The 14,981-nt window shown below is 38.6% G+C and overlaps 1 protein-coding gene across 2 annotated transcripts in view; it reads right to left on the minus strand.

Annotated features, from left to right (window-relative positions):
• The window catches only part of LOC307034872 (large neutral amino acids transporter small subunit 4-like), a 21,882-nt gene extending 7,534 nt beyond the window's left edge, over nt 1-14,348 (minus strand). The window contains exons 1-8 of one of the 2 annotated variants that reach the window (XM_079673798.1): nt 14,226-14,348; nt 13,031-13,164; nt 9,776-9,984; nt 8,213-8,356; nt 7,654-7,671; nt 6,921-7,047; nt 2,961-3,093; nt 1,866-1,939 (exon numbers count right to left, since the gene is read on the minus strand). In XM_079673798.1, the coding sequence (XP_079529924.1) occupies nt 1,866-1,939; nt 2,961-3,093; nt 6,921-7,047; nt 7,654-7,671; nt 8,213-8,356; nt 9,776-9,984; nt 13,031-13,164; nt 14,226-14,309 (923 nt within the window). In that variant the 5' untranslated portion in view covers nt 14,310-14,348. The remainder of the gene's footprint in view (nt 1-1,865; nt 1,940-2,960; nt 3,094-6,920; nt 7,048-7,653; nt 7,672-8,212; nt 8,357-9,775; nt 9,985-13,030; nt 13,165-14,225) is intronic. The other variant, XM_079673799.1, reaches the window with a different exon arrangement.
• Between the last annotated feature and the right edge of the window lie 633 nt (nt 14,349-14,981).

The following is a 14,981-nucleotide window of genomic DNA, read 5'->3' on the forward strand; positions in this document are numbered from 1 at the left end:
GTGCTTTTATTTCATTGGAAGGAAAATCTTTCTCTTATTTTCATCTATTTACCAACAAAAAACCCACTCATTGTGTTTGTTGTTGTTCTTGTTGTTGTTGTTTACATATTGTATGTTAAGTGTGTTCATGTACAGTGCTGTGAAAATGAATTCCCCCCTGGGCACAATACCTCATCTCTAATCTAGTTTTTAATTAGTGCAATCACGAACTCATGACTGTTACCAGATTATTAGATTAAAATGTGTGCATGTGTGTATTAATGTGTATTAATGTGTGTATTAATGTGTGTATTAATGTGTGTATTAATGTGTGTATTAATGTGTGTATTAATGTGTGTATTAATGTTTGTATTAATGTGTGTATGAATGTGTGTATTAATGTGTGTATTAATGTGTGTATTAATGTGTGTATTAATGTGTGTATTAATATGTGTATTAATGTGTGTATTAATGTGTGTATTAATGTGTGTATGAATGTGTGTATTAATGTGGGTCTTAATGTGTGTATTAATATGTGTATTAATGTGTGTATTAATATGTGTATTAATGTGTGTATTAATGTGTGTCTTAATGTGTGTATTAATGTGTGTATTAATGTGTGTATGAATATGTGTCTTAATGTGTGTATTAATGTGTGTATTAATGTGTGTATGAATATGTGTATTAATGTGTGTATTAATATGTGTATTAATGTGTGTATTAATATGTGTATTAATATGTGTATTAATGTGTGTATTAATATGTGTATTAATGTGTGTATTAATGTGTGTATGAATGTGTGTATTAATGTGTGTATTAATGTGTGTATTAATGTGGGTCTTAATGTGTGTATTAATATGTGTATTAATGTGTGTATTAATATGTGTATTAATGTGTGTATTAATGTGTGTCTTAATGTGTGTATTAATGTGTGTATTAATGTGTGTATGAATATGTGTATTAATGTGTGTATTAATATGTGTATTAATGTGTGTATTAATATGTGTATTAATGTGTGTATTAATGTGGGTCTTAATGTGTGTATTAATATGTGTATTAATGTGTGTATTAATATGTGTATTAATGTGTGTATTAATATGTGTATTAATGTGTGTATTAATGTGTGTCTTAATGTGTGTATTAATGTGTGTATTAATGTGTGTATGAATGTGTGTATTAATGTGTGTATTAATATGTGTATTCATGTGTTTATTAATGTGTGTATTAATGTGTGTATTAATGTGTGTATTAATGTGTGTATTAATGTGTGTATTAATATGTGTATTAATGTGTATTAATGTGTGTATTAATGTGTGTATTAATGTGTATTAATGTGTGTATTAATGTGTGTATTAATGTGTGTATTAATGTGTGTATTAATGTGTGTATTAATATGTGTATTAATGTGTATTAATGTGTGTATTAATGTGTGTATTAATGTGTGTATTAATGTGTGCATGTGTGTATTAATATGTGTATTAATGTGTGTATTAATGTGTGTATTAATGTGTGTATTAATTTCTGTTCCCATCCACTTGTGTGCTTATTAGCTGTTGTTCATGGAAGAAAGCAGTAGGGGGCGCCATTTCTCCAGTTAAAAATATTACAAGTGGTCTTTTATTTCTTTAAAAGGCGCTGATCGTAGCTAAAACGTTGAAAAACAATGTAGAAAATGGATCATCATTTACTTACATTATTTATGTATCAATACACCCACTTTTACCCCAAAGTATTCAATCATTTTGGTGATATTAATATATTTTTAGATTTTCAGGCGTTTCAACACAGTTTGTTTCAATGCACAAAATAAAAAAGAGCATGTTACATTTGCACCTTACAGTATAAATGTGAGTAGTTGTGTATGTTTTGAACACTTGAACACTCACACAGCAGCGTAGAGGCCTCCGACTGCAGAGTGGATGAAGCCTCGCACGATCGTGTGCAGAATGAAGGAGAGAATCTGAAAAGGAGGAAAAAAACATGTAAATCCTCCATGAAATGTGTATTTTATCTTTAAAACATGCAACTTTTTCTTTCATTATAATATCGTGCATTATATTTGTTACTGGGAAGCTGTATTTCCACATCCACGTATATATATTTATATTTTTTGTTTCTCTCTCTACCTGCCTGCCTGCCTGCCTGCCTGCCTGCCTGCCTGCCTGCCTGCCTGCCTGCCTGCCTGCCTGCCTGTCTGCCTGCCTGCCTGCCTGCCTGCCTGCCTGCCTGCCTGTCTGCCTGTCTGCCTGCCTGTCTGCCTATTTATATTATACTAGGTTTATATAAGTAGTCATAGTATGTTGTTCTTCAGTGTATTTAGTGATGCTGCTAGAAGGACATTTCCTGTAAATCTAATATAATCTAAATGAGATGCAGTACCTCTGTTGTACAGCAGGTGTCGTTGTTATACCTCTCTCTCTATATATATATATATAGCATATTTAAAGAACATATGTGATATTTGAGGAGCTGTATTTCCATGTGAGCGTGTCCTGTTTGAAAATGTTTACATCTCTCTGCAGAGAGAACTTTATAAGCAATGTGCAGTTGTGCGTAAATTAAACGTATTACTTTTAGTTCATTTTGATGCTATTACTGTTGACTGCTTTGACTAAAGTAGTATTTATACACGGCAGTATTCAGTAGTAACATTTACTCAAGTGTTGTACACAACATACTTGTACTTTATATAAGCATTTGTCTTGTATGTTCCATATACTTCAACTCCAATACAGTTTGGAAGCAAATATGTACATGTATTTAACATTCATAAAACGTGATGAAGTAGTAATATACCCAGTACTTCACAAGGTAGGTTATTTATAGTTTGGCTCCACATTGAGGAACTTCAACACTAACATGCTCTGTATTTTCTAATGATACAATGAAAATACTTAAACAGGGTTTAATCCTATATATATACATGTATGTGTAAATAATATATGAATCCCCTCCTCTGTCCCTCCCTGAGAGTTGAGTACCTGCAGAGGAAGGTTCCTCACGAGGCAGCTGGCTCCGAACCCCACCAGCAGCAGGTTGGTGAAGACGAACGCTCGCGTGGCGTTCACGATCTTCTGGATATGTTTGTCGGGGCGTCGAGGCTGACCCGGCTCCCTGGGGAGAACACAGAGAAACAAAATCAATACAAATCCATCATCCTCTCGTCTATCATATTTCCTTTTCGTCTGTGTGCGTTTGAAGTATTAAAATCACAGGAAGCAGGATACTCTTTCCATTTTAAATTCTGATATACGGTACGGCACATATTGTATTTTTTAGGTCATTTTTTGTATTTTAATTGACCTTAACTTTTTTAAATAGTTATATATCTTGACAACGTTACTCTTTGTTCTCATTTTTAAATAGTGTTAACATAAATCTTCGAAATATTTCTGTATTAATTCTCTTATTTAGTTTACGTATGCTCCATTATACACTTTTTGTAATGGTATTTTAACTAATAAATAGACGTATTGTGGAGCTGAAGGGATTTCCTGGCCTTCAATTCGTACTCTACAAACTTTATAAAGATAAATCTTGTTTTGAACAGATCCTCTTAATCAATCAGTCAGTCAGTCGTTTAAATAATGTGAATTTCAGTGAAAAATAATCACAATAAAAATGTAAATGTCTGTGTTTATGTGTGTTAACTAGGGCTGCAGAATTAAATTAAATGAACTAGTAAAGACGTTCAAACTGCAGGAAACACAATTATCATTATTGTGGGGTGGCTGTGGCTCAGTGGATAGAGTGCTGGATTTCGAATTAGAGGATAGCAAGTTCGAGTCCCACTGCAGTCAGCATGTTGTTGTGTCCCTGAGACACTTCACCCCAAAGTGCTCCTGTGTAAGTACATAAGTTGCTTTGGATAAAAGTGTCTAACATGTAATGTAATGATATGAGTTTAAATGTTATTGTAGTGGCAATTTCTCCAAATAAAATATACTCAAAATCAATCTGCCACAGAGGCACCAGGTAGTGAATCTCATGCAGGAAAAAGTCCAATGTTCAGACAATAATTTACCTTTAACATTTTCCATTCAGGACTTTTACTTGAAACAGAGAATTCTACATTTATAGTAGTTTTACATTTAAAGTGGACCTATCATGCTATATTTGAATAATATAGTGTTGGACCATAAGGCATATTTATACTTTTTATTTTTCAAAAAGCAGGAAACCGATGGACTGTCCACTCCAAGTAGGGAATGAGTCCTTACCCCAAGTGAAGGAGCTCAAGTATCTCGGGGTCTTGTTCTCGAGTGAGGGAACAATGGAGCGTGAGATGGGTCGGAGAATCGGAGCAGCGGGAGCGGTCCTGCAGTCTCTTTACCGCACCGTTGTGACGAAAAGGGACCTGAGCCAGAAGGCAAAGCTCTCTGTCTACCGCGCCATTTCCCTTCCTACCCCCACCTATGGTCATGAAGGATGGGTCATGACCGAAAGAACGAGATTGCGGGTACAAGCGGCCGAGATGGGTTTTCTCCGCAGGGTGGCGGGCGTCTCCCTTAGGGATAAGGTGAGAGGTTCGGTCATCCGGGAGGGACTCGGAGTTGAACCGCTCCTCCTTGGCGTCGAAAGGAGCCAGTTGAGGTGGTTCGGGCACCTAGTTAGGATGCCACCTGGGCGCCTCCCTAGGGAGGTGTTCCAGGCACGTCCAGCTGGGAAGAGACCGAGGGGTAGACCTAGGACCAGGTGGAGGGATTATATCTCTGGCCTGGGAGCGCCTTGGCATCCCCCAGTCAGAGCTGGTTGATGAGGGGAAAGGAACGTTTGTGGCTCTCTGCTGGAACTGCTACCTCCGAGATCCGACCACGGATAAGCGGGAGAAGATGGATGGATTTTTCAAAATACCAAACAGATCATGCATTTTAGCCATTCCTCATTTCGCTCAATTTTACACTGTCTTTGCATCATGGGCTGATTCTGTGAGAACAGCACCATCTACAGGCCTGGCATATGTACTACAGCGTCTCCAGCGCTTTCCAACGGCAATGTCCGTGGCTGTCTCCTCCTGATTGGTGGAGTTGGCCCAATAGCCGTAGCGCCACTTCTGTGACGTCATAGAAGTGTTCAAATCTGGATCAGTCTGTATCAGATCCGTTGCAGCCCCTTTTTAAGAGATTTGGGTATGGAGGAAAATAGAGAGGGTTGTGTTTTCTGACACTTGGTGAGTTCCCTGGAACACCGGGGACACATATTCATGTATACAAGACGTACATGAGAGGTCCCCTTTAAGTAAATTAACTGAGTATTGGGTGATACTGCTTTTAACATATGAAGTCAAACATATGAATATTTCCTGTACTTCTGACTTAGTGCTTGCTTGTTTCTATGTGCATCCTCCTCTAAACCCTTCATATTTCATGTTCACTTAGCTGATCAAACAAATCATCAAACAACACGAAGAACAATGGTTTTCACCTCCTCTTTTGCAATGCTAGAAAGACACAAAAAACTCCCACATTTGGATCAATAAGGTACCTCTTATCTTATCTTATCTGCTAAGCCGTTACCAACCACACCTATCTATCAATATTGCAATATCACTCCAAATAATTGGTCTTTTTATGGTAAAATGTTTCATATATGGTCTTTTTTTGTTTATTCGTAGTAATCGAATGTTCCTTTTGTGTCTCTGTAGTCATTTTGTGTCTCCTTCTTATTTATTTTGTGTCTCATTGTCTCTTTTTTATATTTCTTTTTGACTCAAAGTCTGTTTTTTTAGTAATCTTGTACCTGTGATGGTTGGTTTTCTTTTAGGTTTTTTTGTGGTTCTTTTGCATCTCTTAAAGTAAAATAATTGACCTTTCGTAAAGCCACGCCCCTAAATGCCCGTTGTCCAATCATATTCGATCACGTGCGCGGTTCCCTGTGGAAGTCCGACAAGCTTAGTGTTCAAATTCATTGCGAAAATGGTGAAGCGTTGTGCTTATGGTCTTTGCAAATCGGATAGCAGATATCCCATAAGCTTAGAGGGGGGGGGTGATATTTTACCCGTTTCCTAAACCCAAAACCCGAGAGGAGAGATGCCGCCAGTGGATAAAGAAATGCGGCAGGCCCCATGCCCAGCTGAATATGGCGAATATCAACAAACACAAATACGTTTGCTCCAAGGTAAATACGTGCTAACGTAGCTAGCTAGCTAGCAAAGATTACATTCACAAATTCACTAACTAATTTAATTAACTAATTTCACTAACTAACGTTAGCTAAAGTCACACGACTACAGCTGTAAGCTGTGTGCTTCTCGGTCGTTTTGACCATCACTTGATGCATAATAATGTCTGAACAGCTGAGCTCCGTTATTAGTCTACCTGTGGTCAAAGTACAAACAAGAAAGCCAACAGGCAATCATTCATTTATATTTTGCTTTAATCTTTGTAGCATTTTGTTAATGGAAAGCCTACTGCCGACTTCCCTAATCCTGCTGCACAAGTGGGCAACCCGACCCCCACAAAGGAACAACAAGGTGGATGCAGAAAGCCACCAAGGAAACGGTAGTTAACTTTAGACAAACTACAACATTTAATGCCTCTTGTGATTGTAGTGTTTTATTCCAAAATAATAATAATATTTCCGTCGAATTTGACATAGCCTACAGCTCATGTGGTTTTTCACTCTTGCACTGCGACCTGTATGCAAGTGCCTCTATTGATGTTGTGCCTCCCTCTTTTCTAATGTTTATACTGTGGATATAACCCTCCATAGCGTATTGTAGCCCCTTTTGTCGGGACCTGGAGGATCTTGCTGCGTTATTGCTCCAAAATGAGTCTGTTAAGGCGACTCCGACGTTACGGAGACCCTCCTTTATGGCTTTGTTTAACGCATCTGGCTCTCAGCTTGTCGGACTAGCAACAGTAACCAAGGGGGGGCGTGGCTTTGCGAAAGGTCAATTGCAATTAGTTAATGTTTCTAGTGTTTTATGGGTGCTTCCTCACCTCGGGGTGACTTTATCTTTGTCTTCTTCGCAGTCTTTGAGCTTCCAGTCCATCACGTACCCGATCACAGGAGAAGTGATGAGACAGAGGAGCTGCAGGACGCCAAAGATCGACGTGTAGACGCTCACTGAGGGACGGGAGAAAAGCGTTATTGAGGTTTGATTTTGGCTGTTTTTTTTTAAAAACATGAAATATGGAGGATTTAGAAGAGGATGCACATAGAAACAAAAACACAAAGTCAAAGGTGGAGGAAATATTCAGATGTTTAAGTCAAAGTGGAAAAAGTACTTCTTTACCCAAGTAAAAGTAGAAATACTACGGTCTTAAAATACTAAAAGTAAAAGTCCTGATTGGAAAATATTACTTATACATATTCAGGGGGAATTGGGCTTTGTAACAGTAGCTCTATTTAACAATGAAATAAAATAACATATTTGAAAAAAAAGTATATAAATATACCAATAAATACGTGAATATTTGTATAGTTAACACATTGGTGTAGTATCACTAATCTATCTCTCTATTTCTATGATAATAATATAATGCTACATTTTTTATATACTTCTATACTTCCTACTATACTTTTACTTGTAATATAGTATTTTAAGATCACAGTATTTCTACTTTTACTCCAGTAAAGGATATTGTTTGTTGGTTTATCCATGAATGAATAGTGGAAACAAACAGCTGGAGAAATTGGGTTTCTTTGTGATTCAAGCCTGAAGTTTCTTACCCACTTGCATCTTCTCCACTGAAACAGCAGCAAGAAGCCAGCGGGGCGGAAAGAGAAAGAGTGGCAGAAACAGAACGGGAGGAAAGACAAAGCAGAGTTAACAACGAGGCGCTGAGGCTGAGCAGAAAGCAGCAGAGAGAGGATCATTAGAGAGCAGAAAGAAAAGTAAACATAGAAAACATTAGCCGCCTTTAGCTTAGCGGTGGTGATGTAAAGTCATGTGACCGTGCTGTAGTTCCTTTATAGCCCAACATTAGCCACCTTTAGCTTAGCGGTGGTGACGTGAAGTCATGTGACCGTGCTGTAGTTCCTTTATAGCCCAACATTAGCCACCTTTAGCTTAGCGGTGGTGGCGTAAAGTCATGTGATCGTGCTGTAGTTCCTTTATAGCCCAACATTAGCCTCCTTTAGCTTAGATGTGGTGACGTGAAGTCATGTGACCGTGCTGTAGTTCCTTTATAGCCCAACATTAGCCTCCTTTAGCTTAGTGGTGCTGACGTGAAGTCATGTGACCGTGCTGTAGTTCCTTATTGTGTGTTTATACAGTGTTTAATCTCACCGGTGCTGAGGTCTCCCTCTGTCAGAGACTCCAAGATGGTGTTCATGGCTCCCATGTAGAAGATGAGGCGAAGCTGCGTCACACACATGGTGATGAGGCTCAGCATGAAGATGGGGCTGAAGATACTCTTCATGAAGGACTGAGCTGCACAGGAAGTGAAATAAGAAGAGGTCATTAGGAATAAAAACAACCTTGGTTATCATCCTGCTGGCACCATGTCACGTTTACATAACAAACTAGAACAGGGTGGCTAAGCTAAATAAATAATGACCATAACGCAGGGGGGAAAGAAACATTTGCACAAGGCTTTTTAGGTTCAAGTACTATGTACTTACTTGTACTAATATGGAGGCAAATATTGTACTTTTTACTACTGTACACTTATTTATAGTTATTATATAGTCCGTTAACAAGTCATCTCCACCTTTACCAGCTCTCACATTTAAAACGATGAACTGATTAATGGATCACTCATTTTAATAGCCATTATGCTTCACAAGAAATGTTATTTTTGGTTCTTTGCTGCTAGATTGACTTGTCACAGAGTATTTCTACACTGTGGTATTACTACTTATACTTAAATGGGAGCCTATTCTACTTTTTGGGGTTTAATTGGGCTGATAAGTCGATATCTAACTGAGAGAAATGAGAGCTGCAGTGTGTAATAACAGCTCCTGACAGATGGAAAATGTCCAGCTGTTATTAAATTAACAATGACTGCAACGCTACAATGCTTCTCTCAGGCTCTGAAACCAAACACCTGCTGAGTGGCTTTCTAAAATCAGGGTCTGAACATATTCCACGGTCCATTTGTTACCAAAGAGAGCAAGAGGTGTGGGGGAAACGGACGTTAGCTTAGCTTGGATTTAGGGCAGAGGTAAAGGGGCGCCTTAAGGTAACACAGGCATGTTTGGGACTAATTGTTTTGTACAGATGTAGGTCCGAGCTGGGGTCTGAGGGTTCATACGGATATTTAATTAAAATTCAAGCACTTTTAAGGCAGTGTGGAAGACCTTATTGTCCAGATGGCAAACGTACACACATCCTTTACTGAAGTAGAAGTACAGATACTCGTGTTTAAAAATACTCTTTTTATGAATACAGCTTTTATATCATGTGACAAAAGGAGAAGCATGGCTGCAAGTGTGAGTGCTATTGCCGATGCACCTCAGCTTGAAGACAAAAAAGACGCCAGAAGCGAAATTTGGAAGTATTTTGGTTACATCTCCGACAGCGAGGGCAAGCCTACGGACACCACGAGGCCTGTCTGTACGGAATGTTTCAGATCCCTCTATTTAGAATTTTGACAAAAAAGTTGTTTGAGATGATGCTGCTATTTTAGTTAATTGTCATTTTACCTTGAATGCCATTGCTTTAATTTATTTTATTTATAGTTCTCATTGTTCAGGTTTGAAATAAAGCACAATAATGACATTTAAGACGGGTCCCCCTTTTTTTGAGAAAGGTTTTGAAATCGCAATTCTTGACTTGGTATCGGTCCTGAAACTAAAATGTTGGTATCGTAACAACACTAGTTTGAAGTGTATTTTCCTGCAGACTCACCCGGTTCCTGGTCCTTGGATTTGACCTCCAGGTCGACGGTGGACAGGCACAGTTTGTTGGCCTCCTGCGTTGCCAGGTCCTTGTTCGGCTGTTTCTGCTTCATGGAGTTTCCCACGCTGAGGCGGCGGCCCACCGTCGTCACCTGCTGGTAAAACTGCTTCCCCGTGATCTTGTGGTCGAAGCCCAGCCAGCTGAACTTGATCTTAACCCTGCAGGTGGGGAGAGAAGAGGCGGTGTAGAGGATAATTTGAGCGCAAATTACAGAGAACCGTGAAATAGTGTCTTTGTCACTTTGTTGTCCATTTTGGTCTTTTTGTGATGTTTTTGTAACTGTTTGAAGTCACTTTGAGTCATTTTGTGTCATTTTACGTATCTTTGAGGTCTTTAATGGCGCATTTCCACTACAGGGCCTCGCTCTGCCTCGCTCGGTATGGCTAGGCCTCGTTAGGCCTTGGTAGGCCAGGCTCACTTTATGCTGCGTTTCCATTACAGTGTAGTAGCTGGGGCAGTAACTATAGTAACGCAATGTAGGCGGAGCCGTGATGTCATCTTCAATGAGAACCACAGAAAAACAACATCAGCCGTTAGCTGTTAGCCCTCAGAGCTCACAGCTCCTCATATCTGTTCAGAAACTAGACAAAAGTTAAACAAGTACAAACCACAGACTGTCTGTGTCATGGAGAATTCAGTCACTGGTTTATTTATGTCTGTAGGCCGTTGTTGTGAGTGTGGACGGTCGGAGCTGCGTTAGCTTAGCCGATCTCCATTCAGAAAACACGCATTTTAAAAGATGTTTCGCCTGCCGTCAGTCTGCAGACTTGTCAAAGCATTAATTCATGGTTTTTACTAACTGGTATCAGTATGTTGTTACTTCGGCATCATTTTGAAACGTGTATTATAATTAAATCAAAGGTCAAAGTTCATTTTGTTGTAGTTGTAGCCCCCTTGCTCTCTGTAGTTTAGCATACTCAGCCCGACTCAGCCCGGTTGTTGGCCCGGAAAGAACCTAGATTTTATGGGGCCAGAAAAACGGTGAAATAGTACCCGCTAGCCGGAACTACGCCAAGTGGAAACGCAACTACAAACGGTCCGGGCACGGCACGCTTAAAGCGAGCTCCGCGCTGTAGTGGAAATGCGCCATAAGTGACTGTTTGAAGTCAAACTGTGTCTCTTTGTGGTCTCTTTTTTTCTGTCATGTAATAGACAGGTATTTTGAGTCTCTTGGTGGTTGTCTTCTGTTTGCTGCAATTAACCTCTCTGATTGGTCTTCTTGTGGTTATCTGTTCATTTTGGTCATTGTATGGTCTTTTTTGTGTCTGTGTCGTAATTTTGTCTCCTTTTTATTTATTTTGTGCCTGTTTTTTGAGTCTGCTTGTTGTCATTTTTGTACCTGTGGTTGTTTATATCTCTTTGCATTTGGGCTTCTTATCGTTTTTTGTGGTTGTTCGGCATCTCTTTGAGGTAATTGTGTGTCTCTGTGGTCATTTGTATTTGTTTTGCATCTTTTTTAATCCATTTAAAGTTTATTTTTAATCATTTTGAGTCTCTTCCTTGTCTATGCACGTGTCTTTCAGTGGTATTTTGCAGGTGAAGGCAAGGGGGGGATGTGAATACTTAGGATAAGTTCAGTAATCCACCAATAAGGAGAAGGATGAGGAATGAAAGTCAGAAGAAGATACATGAGCCGAGTAAAAGGAGGAAAGAAAATATCCAGGTGACTGTGAGCAAATCCGGACGATCATCTGGTTTTAAAGTCTTTCCTGTCTTCATGCTTCGGATAGAAAGTGTAAAAGTCCATGAAATGTTTTCCATGTGTGTGAGGAGATCTCTGTGTGTGTGTGTGTGTGTGTGTGTGTGTGTGTGTGTGTGTGTGTGTGTGTGTGTGTGTGTGTGTGTGTGTGTGTGTGTGTGTGTGTGTGTGTGTGTGTGTGTGTGTGTGTGTGTGTGTGTGTGTGTGTGTGTGTGTGTGTGTGTGTGTTTCTTTACACGTTCCAGTACAAAACAGAAACCAAATCAGGGTAAAAAAGTTAAGTAACCTGATCACATTGTCTCTTCTGGATTACCTCTATATTAAATACAAAAGAAAGAAAAATAAATAAATACACTTTGAGCATAATTATGCAGTATTTTGGTTTAACCAATCAGGTGACTGAAGTCCCATTACTCACAGAAATCCAGTTACTCCCCGAAATCCCATTACTCCCGTTACTAAAGAACTAGAAACTAAAGAACTAGAAACTAAAGAACTACTAACCAAAGAACTACAAACTAAAGAACCAGAAATCCCGATACAAACCAAAATCCCTGTAACTCAAACGCTACGACCCACTCACAGAAATTCCGTTACTCCCCGAAATCCCGTTACTCCCGTTACTAAAGAACTACAAACTAGAACTACAAACCAAAGAACAACAAACTACAAACTACCAACTAAATAACTAAAAACTAAAGAACTACCAACAAAAGAACTAACCAAAGAACTACAAACTACAAACTAAAGAACTACCAACTAAAGAACTAACCAAAGAACTACAAACTACAAACTACCAACTAAAGAACTAACCAAAGAACTACAAACTACTAACTAAAGAACTACCAACTAAAGAACTACTAACCAAATAACTACAAACTAAAGAACTACCAACAAAATAACTAACCAACGAACTACAAACTACAAACTAAAGAACTACCAACTAAAGAACTAACCAAAGAACTACAAACTACTAACTAAAGAACTACCAACTAAAGAACTACTAACCAAATAACTACAAAGTAAAGAACTACCAACAAAATAACTAACCAAAGAACTACAAACTACAAACTAAAGAACTACCAACTAAAGAACTAACTAAAGAACTACAAACTACTAACTAAAGATTTACCAACTAAAGAACTACTAACCAAATGACTACAAACTAAAGAGCTCAAGAACTATTAACCAAATAACTACTAACCAAAGAACTACAAACTAAAGAACTACTAACCAAAGAACTACTAACCAAATAACTACTAACCAAAGAACTACAAACTAAAGAACTACCAACTAAAGTACTAACCAAAGAACTACAAACTAAAGAACTACCAACTAAAGTACTAACCAAAGAACTACAAACTAAAGCACTAGAAATCCCAATACTCCCCGAAATCCCGTTACTCTCAGCAATCCCATTCCTGTTAGTCCCCGAAATCCCGTTACCCCCCCGAAATCCCGTTGCACCCAGAAATCCCGTTTATTGATTTCTCATTTATTCTCACGTGTAGTCCATGTCCTCGGGGCTGGGGAACGGCTCCAGAGGCCAGTTGATGAAACAGTTGAGGAAGACGAGGCAGGCGCAGGCAGCCCAGACCAGCAGGATGATGATGAAGGTGGCACCCAGATCGTAGATCACCTGAAGTCATCAGAAACAGAATCAGAATACCTTTAACCCTTACGGCCCGTCCACACTCCAGCTTCAAAAAAAGCTTGCCGGCGGGCGTGTCTGAAGCTCGAACAACAACCAATCACATGAATCTCCCGCCCCTGACACACAAGCAGCGGTTTGATTGGCTAGAGCTTGTACTGGCATATGATTTGATTGGCTGACGCTTCCACCGAAAGCTTCAGAAGCTTCAAAAGTTGGACATTGCTCAACTTTTGCAGCCTGAAACGCCAGGAAAGCTCCGCTCTGCTACCCACAAATCAGTTCGGCGAAAAGCGAGGCAACGTGACGTCACCCCATTCAAAGTGAATGGGCAGACGCGTTGGAAACCGTTTTTGAAGCTGTCGAAGCTGTAGTGTGGACGGGCCGTAATACCAGGCCGTTACCCTAACCTCATGAAAAAAGAATCAACATAAATAACTGGGTTGTTATGTGTTTGATGTGCAAATTAGGCATTCTTTTATAACTTTTGGTGAATTTAGGAGGTACTTACAGAAACAACTTGACAAACTTTGTAATAAATATGTGTTTTTGTAATGTTTATTCCCACTACTCTGACTATAGACATTTTATGGAAGCAAACACAATAGCCCAAAAAAGCGTTTTAAAGCCTTTCCATAACAAAACAAATGCACATTTGTGTTTAATCAGCTTGTCAAGATTTATAAGAATATTTTTCTTTCTATAATTTTCTCTCCAAATAACAATCGTGAAAATCCAATTAATGGCAAATGCAAATAATTGTGCCCCACCGTCACACTTGTATAATCTAGCTGGAAATTGTTTTTTTAATGTATAATTATGAGGCTGTTCTGTTCGTTAGGACACATCACATTACAGATTAACTCGATGAGACTTGTTTTGCATGGATCCCCTAAAAAAGTGTTGTTATTAAAACAAGACCTTTTGAGACGATTTTTGACCTTAAATGATGAAAAACAACTTTGAAATGACTCATGGGAACCCCTTTATGGGATGGATGAGGAACAATGGATGGATATTTGTTGTTATTTACAGCAGATTGTTGTTACCTTGATGCCGGGGAAGGTGACGGCGGACGAGGCGTAGGATCCGATCATCAGAGCGATGAACGTCGACCTCAAGTCTCCAAACATGCTGGGGAGCTGAAGAGAAGAAGAGATATGTGGTTACTAACCTAAAGATATAAGAAACATGTGATCTTCAATAATGTTTACATCAAAGTCAACTTTATTGTCAATCTTTGAGTTTATTGTCAATCTTTCAGTTTGTGTGTACAGACAGAGAGATCGAAATACCGTTTCCCTCAATCCCGAATACAAAAATACAAATGAAAAAGCTTGTAATTGCATTAAGAGATTTTTTTTATTTTTTTATTTAAGATATTTCTGAAAATAAAACATTATTTTTAAAAGTCAGGTCATTTGTTCAAAACCAGATAATGTTTAAAACAATGAGTTCATTTTATTTTTTAAAATATATTTTCGAAAAAGGGAGATGATTTAATAAAAAAAAAAAAATCAGAAATGTATGACTGAAAAAAAATCGTCCTTTTTTAATTTCAAGTTATCTTTGAGATAATTATCACTAGTTCAACACAGTCCATCCTGCACAAGCCTTTATTTTCAAATAAGCTATTTTTTCCATTACCTAGAAGCAGATTTATTTTAAAAGTCACTAAGGTAAATATTGTTGTGACATTTCAGAGTCTGTTTGCTGACTTTGAGCAGCTCTCTTTTCATGCAACTGTTCTTCTGGTAGATTTATATAACAATCTTTGTTGACATTACAATCCTCTAAAAGCCACA

Source organism: Notothenia rossii, assembly GCF_949606895.1.
Source record: "Notothenia rossii genome assembly, chromosome: 4".
In the NCBI taxonomy this organism is placed as follows: domain Eukaryota; kingdom Metazoa; phylum Chordata; class Actinopteri; order Perciformes; family Nototheniidae; genus Notothenia; species Notothenia rossii.